The following is a 13629-nucleotide window of genomic DNA, read 5'->3' as shown; positions in this document are numbered from 1 at the left end:
AGTAAGGGGTCTGAAAGAACCAGCTGTCCCCAAAGGTAAGGCACTTTATTTGAAAAGTTTTACTATCCAAAAAGTGTCTGTAATGTGAGCCAAAAACGGCAGTGGCTGCAGCTTGGTTCTTCTCTGGCCTGGCATGTCTGAAACAATCCCAGAGGTCCCACTTTGGGATTTCACCAAGGCTAATGAGTGCTAATCAATGGAGTCAGTTGTTGTCTTGAGGCGCGTGTTGCCTTTTATAAATTAAAGGATAAGTCACTCTTGATTATTAAATAGGATTTCTTTGTTTCTGGAAGTGATCAAAACACACCAAAAACATATACAGTTTTTGGGCATATGTTGTATATATTGTTGTGCTGCATGATGGAAATGCAATGCATACCAGATAACCCCATAAATTGCACTCAAAAGTCCAGATTCACATCTGTGGTTAGATGATGCTGATATTGTGAGCTTAATACAAGAAACAATAAAAGACTACTCTAACGCAAAGAAAGCCATCAGTTTTGATTATGGGTCTTTATTGGCCTCCTTGATCCATGTTTAAAGAATAACAGTTGCAACGAGCAAACAAACAAACAAACAAAAAAAAAAAGATCCAATGTTCCGTCTTCTGTTTGTAGCAGAGCTTCAGATCTCTTGCTGCAACAAAATTACAGCTGCTTTCTTTTCCAAATGAGTGAATGTATTTGGTGGTTGTTTTATTTTTTCAGAATATTCGGATATAGCCACCACAGAGGTTCCAATTCGACAGTAAAGCACTGCTGTTCACTTGAGAAATTGTTTAGGAATAAAATGTTTTTTTTATTTCCACAATTAGAAATTACGTTCATTGAAATGAAAACAAGTTCGTTGAGCGAGGCGTGGAGAAAAATGTGTTTCTAAGGTATCACTTCACTATGTTGTTATTGCATGACAGGGTATGGACCAATCTATGGTGTCCACTAAAGTAAAACCAATGTCTGTCTGATGAAGCCATTTTGATTTCTCTTAGAAAAACAAAGGCAGCACCAAATATGTTAATGAACATCCCACATAGCCACAGAGAATATAAACACAATGCTGAATGACAACATACAGGAACGAACAATGGCATCCTCCACTTTAAAGGCATCCTTTCCTGTCAGATTTAGGTTCACATGAAACTGCTTTGTAATTGTAAAAAAAATGTTTAAGAAGTGAAATGTTCCAAGGCAATGCTCATTATTGAAACAAATTAAACTTTCACTTACTTGAAAATTGGCTAATATAAACACAAGTCTTTGTAAAATTGCCAGGAGATATGAGACATATATCTTTAGATGGTTGCATGGGGGGAATTATCAGTTATGCTTTATTTAATACAGTTGTCAATGTTAAATCAGTTGTGGTAGTATCAGTAATTAAAAGGGACATACTATGCTATACATTAAAACCTACAGAGTGCCAAAGGAAATTATTTTGTCACTGTTCCCGAACTGCCTAAAATAACATCATTAATATTTAATTCCATAACATATCTGCACCACTCCACAATACAGCACTACCTGCAGCTATATGACTATCCTCTATTTAAATTAAGGTTATGTAAAGGTGAGGAAGGCAAGGAAAGGCAACAGTTTTGGAAGGATATTTTAAAACTAAGCGTTGCAACAAGGTTGCAATGATCCCAACAAAGATGTTACTCTGTGTCCGGAGCAAAAATGGACAAATGTAATATTGAGATGCAGTCGAAAAAAACTTTCAATATTAGGCCTCAATTGAAGGAAGGTCATAGTACAATGTTTGTACCAAAACTCTTCTAGCATTAGCTTTGTTGTCATGTAAAGTCTGTTTTGCTACATGATCGTTGCTGGTACTGCATATCTGTGTTATGCTATATCTGCTGTTCAATGCAATAGCCAGACCCTGAGGATACCAATATTGCTACAGCTCAAAAGATTGTTCAAACTGGAGGAATTGCTTTGCTTGGCAAATTCATATCACCTAAATACATTTTACTGACCGTATTGCTTCTCTAGCATGCGGTGATAGACAAGGTGACGTTTTAAAGCAGTTATTGTGGCGACATTCATAGTCGAAAGCTCCCCCCCCCCCCCCCAATTTCTTTTTGAGTCATCAGAGTGTAGCTGACTTTTCAGGAAGGGGGTTGTTGCTGCAGGATGTACGTAACTAAGATAAAAAAGAATGTTAACAGACATCTATATTAAGAATACGAGCCTAAAAGATTAGGATATATGTCCCCACTTTCTTTTTTATTTTAATTTTTACCTGCCTCTATCTACTTTCTTGGCTGTTCTGTGAAAAGGTACAAACATAACTGAACCTTTACTCCTCTTACCATTGTACCAAGGGTGAGCAGCGTTTCATACGTCACCAGTAAATAGCAGGCCTCTGCAAAGATTAGGTACGATAGACCTGTTTTCTCTAGTATCAGCACTTTTAAAATTGCATGGGTGACATGAGTTTAACAGGCTGTAAAATGTTACAGTTTTACAACTTTAATTCACAGTTATGTGAAGAATCAAAAAGTCATTTTTGAGAGCAACACTTCACTTCTACCTCAAGTGACTATCAAAGTTGTCTTTTACTGATGCTTTCAATCAACAGCATTCTTGCAACTTTGTTAGAATAGTGTTAGTAGGTAAGATACAGCAATGAGTATGAGACCAGAACAACCAGTGGCCGTCATCAATCAGAACATCTATTGCTTTGGTGGAGGCAGTGCAGCCTATTTAGTTTCCCCGAGTTGGAGCCAGTACTTTCTATATTCAATATGGGTACTTCCTATCCATCATTCATTCTTTTTGTTTCATTCTGATGATTAGGCAGTCATGTAAATATTTAAAAACAATAATAATGAATAACTGAGAATGAAGATGTTTATATCTGTAGTGATCCAGATGTTTGTTTTATTTCAAAGTAGCCCAACAGTCTAACATTTGGCTTGTATTTCTCTTTTGAGTGTGATGTACAATAAATTACCTCACTTTTTCTCTCATTATGGAGAGAAAGTGATTCCTATCCTGTACAAAGACAAGAACTCATTCAATATTTAACAGACATGAACATTTGTTTTAGAAGAACCAATAAGATCACTTTCACATTGTGGTGGTAAATAGTATTGTGTACCATATTTGCACTTTAAAATATACAAAATATCACCATGTTGTTAACTAGTGACCTGCAACCTTATTCACAAGCATTTCTGAAGCATGTGTATTTATCTACAACATACAGTTTACTCTGAAACAGTAACATATTTATAAATAAATATTGCAATCTCAACAATCTTACAGTTCTCTTTTTTTATTGTCAATTTTTCATGACTCATCACCTGAGCTTAACGAAGGTGAGGCAAACACTGCCTGTTCTGTCTTTTTGCTCTTTCTTTCCTTCCTCACCCTCTGAAACATTAATTTAAATAAATATACCTCTTGGAGAAAAAAGAAGAAGAAGCATACATCCTTAAAATATTAATCAATCTCTAAAAAATAAAGCTACCATTAATATCTTGGGGCAAAACATAAATAGGAAAATCATCATTCTTTTTATGTGAAAGAGGACAAAAACGAAAACATACACACATTTATGTTCAGAGGGAAGAAACATATTTCATGAACTCATATCCATTAGTCAGTCCATTTCCATTTGTCTTGTCACAAGATTCAGTGTATTCTGAAAAGTACCAAGGGTAACACTGAAGTTGTCCTGGCATGTCTGCGGTTTCTGTCTAAAATTATCCACATACGTTGTTGGTTAGGCTTTGTAATGTCCCTGCAGCCTTCTATTGCTCTGACACAGCTCAGTCCTCTTTTAGTCTGCAGACATCACTTTACTGTGTACACTAGTTCACAAAGCTCTACTGTTGTCCAGTCCCAGAGGAGTGGGGCCAAGTGATGAAGGGATTCGCTCTGACTGGGAGAAAGCAGTCATTCACTGTTTCAGTAAACAGGAAGTAAGCCTCAAATATAGCCAATGTTCTTTCCTGTTTGTAATTGTGCAAGTTTAAATGCCTCTGTCCTGGATCCAAGGGAGAAACAGCTTTTTTTCAACTTCAAACTCTTTGCGCACGGTGCTATGGTTTGATGAAACCTCAAAAATGCTGAATGAACTACATAAATAGGTGCCATGATCAAAAACAGTCATCAGTAATTATTTATATGACCTTTCTGCAGACTACTGAAACTAGACAATAATTTGTCAATATTATCATCCAATGCTGGCAATATACTATGTGGTAAAAAATAATTCTTGTCATTATTGTTTGAATGTTCATTGGTAAAGCACAATGCTGTCCAATCATATACAGTGTAATCTCGGTTGTTGAACAACTCAGTAGTCGAACAACTCTGTATTCGAACAAAAAAATGGAATTTAAAATGCCTCAGATGTTAAAAATGTTTTCGGAGTTCGAACACCAAAGTCATGTGAACGAATGTGCAGGAACGGATTAATCTAGTTTCCATTATTTCTTATCGGTTTTCGAACAAATTATGTTCGACAACCGAGGTTCCACTGTACCCTGCATTTACTGTTTAGTATAATCATGAATTGTGAAAAATCAACATTCAATACCAATAGTGACTTAAAAAATAAACAATTATTATTATTACTATTAATCAATGAATCAATTCAATAATTACTAGCATTATTTATTACCATTGATTTCATTGTGAGCTAAGGATGATAACATTCTTTCCATAAGCTTAATGGGAATATAAGCAACCACTGCCCTGTGTGTTCAATAATCTTTCAACATTTGAAATTCCCTTGACTGTTCTCAAGTTCCAAACATTCTCCCTCTGGTTATCCATTGCAAAGGCATTACAGGTGAATTGTACGAACTGTCAGTCCTCTTCCTCCTGCACACACGTTCTACCCCTCCATTTCTCAATGTCTTTTCCCTCAGTCACAAATTGTCTTGTAGCCTTTCCATGTAGCTTCTGATTTCAGATTGACCAAGATCCATATCCTGGCAGACCCACTTGATATCATCCTCACTCCCATTGGTCATCAGGACAGAGGAATTGGTGTATGGACCACATCCACCCACCTTATCATTCGGCAGAACTGTGGCAAAAGATGTGAACTGGACACGCTTTCGTTTGGCAGCTGCAACTGCAGCTGCAGCCGTGGCTCGAGGGGAATTATTGAGATGCTCGGCTTGACCAGTAGCATTCTTGCCACCTGTAGTGATTGTTGAAAGGCACTGATGTGGTTCTGGAACAGATCGGGGCAACGTTTGTCCATGGGGAATGCTTCGGTGGCCACCTGTGCCACTACTCCCACTAATGTTGCCCATGCCTGTACCCATGCCCGTCACTAAAGTGTTACCAGCCCCATTTAGCAAGAACTTGTTCTCTTCATATCCAGCTTCACTGTGGTCAATTATGGTGGTGCACTCATCAGGCAACCTTCCCTGGCATTGGTCAGGTTGGTCAGCTAGAATGTCAGACTCATTGCCAAGCCACACCCAGTCATGGGCGTGATTCATGTTGCCTCCTGCTTCCAGCACAGGGACCTGCTTGTGACGGTATCTGTAGATGAAGCATGATGATTAGTTTGATTAAAGTACAATTTTTGAAAATCTCATTTTAAATATTTGCCATTCAATTATACCTGAAGGCAAAGCTGACACAGTTGATGAGGAAGACCAGTATTGCCAAACAGAAGACACCCAAAAGAGCATACATCCCAATTTCCAGGTCTGACAGTCCTCTAGTGGTCTGGGTCAACTCACTATCGGCATTGCCTGGCACATCCACTTGCGCTGGGTTGTTGCTGTTGTCCCCTGTTTGGCTAGTGCGCCCTCCCCGGCTGCTACCTCCACCAGCAGCTTTCCCACCTGAAGCTCGATGAGTTATTGTGCTCTTGGTAGTTGTGCTAACCTGTTCAAAGAAGAAACATAGTTAAAGGAATATTATCTCCAAATGTCCTTCCATTTTGTGTTAGCCGTCGGCTTTCAGTAATACACAATTTAAAGCTAAACTATATTTAATTAGAAAACAAACTTTTAAGTGAAACGTAGTAGAGTTAAAATACCTATATATTTAAATTTCTAATGTTGCTAGATATTCTAAACTCTTATGGCTGGCAGTATTTTCATTATTATTTTTTTTTGTTTTGGACTGTCTTTTCATCGATTAATTGTTCCCTCCCACCTTCTGCCTTGTTTCTTCCTTGCGATCCACGGTTGCACTGTTGGATTTCCACTCCTTTGTTCTCTGCTCATTGGTGCTGTTGCCGATCCCTCCTCCGTTATCCTGACCACCTCGTCCCATCAAACCCTGTTCCCCATTCTTTGCTCCAAACTTTACCACTACATTGCCGACTCCAGATGCCAGCACACTTTTTCTTTTGGATTTCTGGCAAGTCTCAGAGATGATCATCTCGACACGAACTAGTGGCCCCTGTCCATCACTCTCTGCCACTACAATAGGCCAGTGTTGCTCCTGAAAAGCAAGATTAGATGAAGGTAAATAAACATAGCATTAAAATAAGTTCATGTTTTACATTGGACTATGTACTGTCAATTTTGCCCATCAGAAACACTAAAGTATCTATTGTCGCAAGCACTGTTAACATAGCTTTAAGACTACCAAGACAGTAATAGCTAGTACCTGATTGGTTATGGAGATAATGCTCTCATCCAGTGATGCAACAGAGAGGAGGAAGTCTTTGGGATCATACACATCAAGAGGTGTCACTGAACCGTCACTGTACTGAATCCATGCGCTGATTACAGCTTCCTAAAAGACAGTGAAAAATACAGTATGACTTGATCTAACCCAGTGCTTCTCAAATAGTGGGGCATTATTATGTACTCCTAATTAGAAACTGATTATGGAGGAGATAGCACTAATATGATATGCACAGCACATAATTACTGTTTAACCTTTGGGGTATTACCATCTTAAAATTCAGTGTATGTGCAATACAAATGTAAAAACACAGAACTGCCTGTTCATCCTGATTTTTGTGTGTGTGTGTTACCTGTTTAGGTGTGTGTAGCAGGTCAGTGGCTGTTGTTGTTAGCTGCAACGCCTGGTAATTTCCAGGGCTTTCTGACATACTGAGGGAGAGTGATGCAACCAGATGGACTCCCAGGTCTGTGATGGTGACCTAGACAAACCAAAAAAATAATATAACAAAAGAACAAACAAGACTTGCTATACTTTAAGAATGCCCAGTTCCTGGCCATCCTCTGCCCTCTGTGGAGGACATGGCAACATCTCGCTGCCTCAATAGAACCAAGGCCATCACCGGAGACCCCTCACACCCCGCCCATCACCTCTTTGACCTGTTGCCCTCTGGATGGTGCTACAGGTCACTCAAATCCCACACCACCAGACTGTCACACACTTTCTTCCCCTGGGCCATACGAACCCTCAACACCAATTAAAAACCATCCACTTTACAATTGAGACTTATTCGAAAACACTGTGTGATTACCGCAATAACTATCCAACTACCTCAATACCTGTGTAACTTGTCACTACGCACCTTCATTATCTTCATACGCAATCAACTAGAAGGTTGATTTGCAGTGGCGACCCCTGAGCCAAAAGATGATGAATGGATGAATGGAAGACACACTGAAATATATGCCAATATTTATTATTTTATGTTACCTTGTCATCCAACACTGTCACAGTCTTCTCTGCCAGGATCGAGTCAGACAGAGGGGACAGAACCTGCAATGACAGAGCAAAGAAGATATAAGCAGATAAACAGCCTAATATCCCAAGAACAATGCACAGTTGAAAGCATCGGCCTAGGCCCACCAATATTATGTCTGTTCAGTTTGACTGCCCCATGCCCCAACCTGCCAAGAAGAATGTCAGTGTTGTAGCACTTTTGGGTTTGGGAAAATGTCAACAAAGAAAGGGTTAAAGAAAACGAAACCCTGCATCTGCCCTTTTAGCCAATTTGTTCAAAAGTTGAATAGGCTCTTTTCTTGCCCATGCACCATGCTTTGTAAAAATATTTATGATATTTTTTTTGTGTAGCCCTTACTAATGAGCAGTGAGAGGCGGTCAATGTAACACTGGCAGTAGGAACACCAATGCAATGGAAATAGTGGAAACACCCATATCGTTCAAGTCTAGCTCTCAACTGCTTAAATATGTCAGCATTTACAAGGACAATTTGGCATAAACAAAGCACAAGGACTAAACATGACTGAATAAAAAAGAAATAAAGGAAGTGGAAATGAAAGTGGGCAGCAGAGAAATAGATGAAGTTTAAGTCAGAGAAAGAGCATCTGGGACAGTGACAAATAAAGGTGGACAGAAAGTGAGAAGGAGCAGAAACCAGGAGCATTAAAGACATTGAAGTTCGGATGCAGAAAAAGAGCAGCAGACAGTGACAGAGATTAGGAGCCCTGTGTTGTAGTGTACCACTCCGCCCGGCGACAGGAGGACAGACAGGTCTGATTGGTACACAAAGAAAATCTCTCAGCAAACGTGTCGTGGCGTCAAACTCAATCCCACCGTCAGTAAAGTAACAAAATGAAATGACTGACAGCTCTGGGATTGCACTTCAAGACAGACAAAAAATAAGGGGGCAAGTGAGCGAGAGACTGAGGCCAAGAATGGAGAGGGAATAACAGGGAGGAGAGGAAGAGGCAAGACGAAGCTACGGGGTAAAATTGAAATGTCAAACTATCAAATGACGGCTGTCTACTCTTTCATCTTGGAATGCTGCGTAAACTCTGTATCCAGGCTCCCAAACAGATCACAGCTGTCTGTTTGCTTGCTGCTGAGTGTATGCAAGCAGCCATCCCCGGTCGAACTGATGCACACAAGCTCAGCTGTTACCACAAATCCCAAGATGTCTCCTCCGCGGCTGCACGGAACTCGATGCCAAATCACTTCTAACGCACATCAAGCGTTTCAGAGAAATGGAAAATTGAGCGTTCCTATTAAATTATGTTTCTTGTATATATATTGTTATATAATAAAATAGAGATGGTTTAATTGTTTGTAATGACTTTGTGATTTTTGTTTATTTACTATTTTGGTAGGTAAAATAGCATGAACCCTCGCGGCCAGAGGGAGGGCATACAAACTCTGCACCGATACGATTTGAACCCGGTACCTTCTCGCTGTGAGGCAGCAGTGCTAAAATTGTCCGTAGTGTGTGTGAGTGTGTGCGTGAGTGGTTGTTCGTCTCTTTGTGGCCCGGCGATGCATCCGGGGTGCACCCTGCCTCTCGCCCATAGCAAGCTGGGACCCGCAAAGTGGAAGAAAATGGATAAATGAATGAATAATATGAAACTCATTTCTGCAACAATCATACTTGAACAGAAGGTACATACTTGTATAGTAGTGATCCCCAGATCCCGTCCAATCAGGATCCGCCCGTCTATTAGTCTGGCAATGCGAGGATCTTCAACCTGTGGTACATATTCATTTTTACAAATCAATATATATTTAACTCAACTTTTGTATTGCTCATTTAGATTTTACATTTGTCTTCATATGTCCTAATTTTTTATTATTTTACAGATGTATATTTTATGATGGTAAATATGCATCCATAGCCAGCCATTATTTCCAAATTATTTGGTTATCAATGATTTCTATAATTTTGTGACATTATCCTGGACTATTACATAACATTGATCGCTGTATTTATTGTCAAACAGTCAAAGAGCCCTCCCAAAAGAGTGGAAGGAAACATTTTTAATGTATACATTTTCTTACAGTACAAGTACAGTCAAACACCCTGTCTAAGAGGAGCATTTCAAAAAAGCCCTTGCGGTCTTGTTTCCGTTGAAAGTCCTTATTACATAAATCGACATGTAACAATACCAATCATTTTTTTTATAAATTACTCAATTGATGCACAATAACAATAAATTAAAAAGGCACATATCTACAACATAGGTGGACAAAAAATGGGGGGAATTGATCTGGAGATAGTCGTGATGACTATCTCCGTTTCTATCTCCGTTCCTGCCCAAGTCTTGTTGAAATGTTACCATGGGCTCATTGTCTTGTGAATCTATCAATTTGCTTAATGCACAGACATTAAAATTGTATGTGTGAGTATACGAGAGTATTTGTGTATACCTACCTTTAGCTGGTCTAAGACCAAATGAGTTATATCTGCTTGCCAGTCTGTTCCTAACAGGTAGACCATATCTCCTCCTGGGTCAGAGGGTTCTGCAACAAAATGGGTGAGGACCCGCACCAAGGCGTACTGGTACTGAAAACATTATGCAGAAGATAAATTAGTATTGTGAAGTGTTCTTATTGCACACAGTCACATTTTTTAATCATAGTATATAGTATAGTAGTACAGATCTTTAGTACAGATCTTTTAAAGAGAAAGTAACATTTAAGAGGATGATTAGTTAATGTAATATGGAAACCAATCAAATAATACCTGGAGGGTGCAGCCTTTGCCCTTCTTCTCATCATCCTCATCATCTTCACTGTCTCTTGTAGGTCTTGGGAGAAAGGCCGATAATGAGGCAGAGAGAGGAGAAAGGGTGATATTGTGTGTTAATTGAGTGGCATTTTGATTACACTTAGCTTCAGGTTAGATTCTCAGATAAAGAAACTGCACTTTTTTTTTTTAAATGTAACTCACACAATGTGGATTTGTCAAATGAGAAATTTACCAACCAATTGCAGTCACATTCACAAAACTCCCGCTGTGATGCAGCAAGGCTAGCCGCTGTGCCACCGTGCTGTTTTTGTTAGCAATAAAATTAAGGTAAACATGAAATAAAATGAGAAAACAGGTAATAAATAAACAAACAAACAGAGAATAGGTTGTTTTCATACAACACAAACTACTGCAATCATTCATTCAAAAAGATCTACAGGCTTGTCTTGAAATAGTTCAACAGGAGAACAGAATTATAAATGTGTTGCAGTTCCACAGCTGAATGGGCCAAATTATCTCCTCCCACCTCCCCAGAAGAAATAAATCAGTTTGAAAATGGTTTAAACTCCGTGTTAAAACAGAAAACTGCTCCCTCCCTCTCTATCGTTGACAGAAACACATTCTGTCTTATTTCTCACCCTTTATGTAATATTTACATCCACATGCAGACAAACACACACACACACACACACACACACAGGGACAGGACTACCACGGTGTCCTTTAGCTCTCTGAGTGAGAAACCTTGGTATTATTACAATAATTTTCTTTCCATTTTTGAGTGCACCTTTTCCTGATGCATCTCTACAAGAGTGTGTGCCCAACAGTGTTTGTGTTTCACTATGGGAGATAGAGGTGTGTGTCTTCGTCGCTGTGTACACTGGTTGGTAGCTTTCTGGGCACAAATGGGCAAAATTGAAAAATAGGCCTGGAAAGACCGAATGTAAGGGCGGTAAATGTGAAGAACAGAAGCCCACAAATACACAAAGGACCATGTGCACAGTTTCATATACCCATGCACATACAAATGCACAATCAGTCGTGTGAGAAAAGATATCCAGTCTGTTAAGAAATGGGTTTTTGTATCTTCAAAAACAAAGAAAGCGTATTTTCATGTATTGCATCTCGCTATGCAAAAACTTGAACTTTGATATCACTTTTTGAAAAGGATGTAACTTAAAATTGTTAGATATAAAGCCATACTGAAAATGAGAAAAATCACAAGTATGAACCAAAGTTTGTGATGGGAATAAATTAACACAGCTAATAATGTGGAAAAGATGCAATCATCACGCAGGAACAAAGATAATCGATAAAAAATCAAAGCAAAACCAAAAAGCCACCACCTTGTCTTGTAAAAACAAAAAAACAACCAAAGTCGGCAAGATAAAGAACATTCCCCGAGTTAACGCCGCGGAAAAGACGTCACCTTCAGGATGGAGCTCAGGATCAGCACTGGACAGCTCCATATGTAGCCGGCTAACTATGGAGCTGTCCAGTGCTTTGCTCCTATATGTTTCTCCAGTACCAGTAACGATAATATAATTTCTGTGATTAAACAAAAATCAAAATGTTCCTAATTAAATTGCACCATGGAACTGACTACCAGCAAATGTATTCATCCATTCATTTATTAATTAATTCAAACTAATTAATATTTATTTTCAAAAATATGTTATTTATATTCTCCTTTTATAATGTAGTCTGCTCCCCCCTGACCTTGACAGGTAGACAGGATAAATAAATCGCACAGATGACCATATTAACTTATGACACACTGTATGAAGTTAATATTTTGATGGAACACTTTCATCTTGTTTGTTCCACGTTATGCAGCACTGTGTTGTGCATACAGAGAGATGCCAGGGATAGTTGTCTGACTGAGATGCAGCTGTCAGGTTTATGTTCGGTTACTACCTCTTGTTAGTGATGATCGGCACCCTCCAGCCTTTAACCTGGCTCAGCTCAGTATCCGACACCTCGATCTGCAGAGGTAGCTTTGGAACCCAAATAGTAAGATGGATTTGAGCAGAAAGGTGCAGGTAGGTGAAGTTGATGGCCAAAGACTGCCGACCTCGCATCTCTTTACCATTCACCAAAACCTGGTCACAGTTTGGGGAAACCTGAAAAGAGGAAATAAGCAAACACAGAAAAATATTCGTTAATGTAGAAATATTTTGTTGTGTCTTATGTATACAAACCTCAAAATGAGATATTTTGTCTCATTGCTCACATTTTTATCCAACTTCATGTGGAGGTGAATGAATGCAACATGAAGTGCATTCATGCAGTAATAAAGTACACATTGTCAATCTAATTTAAACAAAAGTATCTGACTAGTGCTCTGATCAACAGAGAGATTTCTGCAGAGTGGATACTAAATACTTTTTATTGATTTGTCCCTCGGAGGGCAATTTGGTTTACAGCAGTTACACTTTCTACAACTGTAGTCTGCTGCTGGTCGCCGCGTGCGCATGCGCCCTATTTAAACCAGAGGGCGGCTGCTGCCATGCGAGGCGCTGCCAAGCCCACTGGGAGCATTTTTGGGTCATTAATTAATTCATTTAATTAATAGCAGATGGGCAAAAGAGGGTGAAGGTTCTAATCATGAGAGATATGTCACATATACACAGTAGGCACAGCAGTTCTCTGCTCGTTAGTTAAATCTCCCATGCTGACAGGATTGGTCACAATCTAACGCTAATGAAAGTTGTCTGTTCTTCACATCGAAAACCTCCAGCCATCTTTGCTCCTACACTGTTTGGAGTATTGTCCACATCATCCCAATGAACACTGAGCTCCCTCAGCTCTGAGTCACCCTCCCCTTCCCCCCATCACAAAGTCTTCCTCTTCATCTTCCTCTCTGAAACCTGCTTTACTGCTTGTTATCATCAAAGCTGGTGCCTCAAACTATTTCTCCAATAGTGTAAAAACCACACATGATTACTGCGGCACGTTTCAGTTTCCAGTAAAGGTATAAGACAGCAGAAGTCAAGGGAATGAACAATGGCTCTGCTTGAACGAGCACTGAAGCCATTGTCCGCCTCAGTGCCGGGTTACTGAATTACTTCTTCTCTCTGACTGAATGCGCCAAAAGATTCAGGAAAATTTTCATTTTTAGTTCCCTTTGCCAATATTGGGAAAGTTTTAATAAGCAGCCCTTTACCTTTTCAGTACCGGTGCACATAACATTTGGTTTTATGAAATGTAATTATATTCTGATGAGCAAGGATAAACTAAATGTATTAAGGA

At 39.3% G+C, this 13629-nt stretch overlaps 1 protein-coding gene across 1 annotated transcript in view; it reads right to left on the bottom strand.

The window, feature by feature from the left end:
* Positions 1 to 4888: 4888 nt before the first annotated feature.
* The window catches only part of si:dkey-215k6.1 (transmembrane protein 132B), a 155864-nt gene continuing 147123 nt past the window's right edge, over positions 4889 to 13629 (bottom strand). Inside the window, 10 exon segments of the mRNA XM_068761032.1 lie at positions 4889 to 5516; positions 5599 to 5867; positions 6141 to 6431; positions 6600 to 6728; positions 6973 to 7101; positions 7611 to 7673; positions 9299 to 9376; positions 10060 to 10191; positions 10372 to 10435; positions 12295 to 12500. Of these exon segments, the coding sequence (XP_068617133.1) occupies positions 4889 to 5516; positions 5599 to 5867; positions 6141 to 6431; positions 6600 to 6728; positions 6973 to 7101; positions 7611 to 7673; positions 9299 to 9376; positions 10060 to 10191; positions 10372 to 10435; positions 12295 to 12500 (1989 nt within the window).

The sequence above is a fragment of the Brachionichthys hirsutus genome, chromosome 4 (assembly GCF_040956055.1).
Source record: "Brachionichthys hirsutus isolate HB-005 chromosome 4, CSIRO-AGI_Bhir_v1, whole genome shotgun sequence".
NCBI lineage: Eukaryota > Metazoa > Chordata > Actinopteri > Lophiiformes > Brachionichthyidae > Brachionichthys > Brachionichthys hirsutus.
The sequence above is the reverse complement of the archived record's forward strand: the minus strand, read 5'-3'. Positions and strand labels throughout refer to the sequence as shown.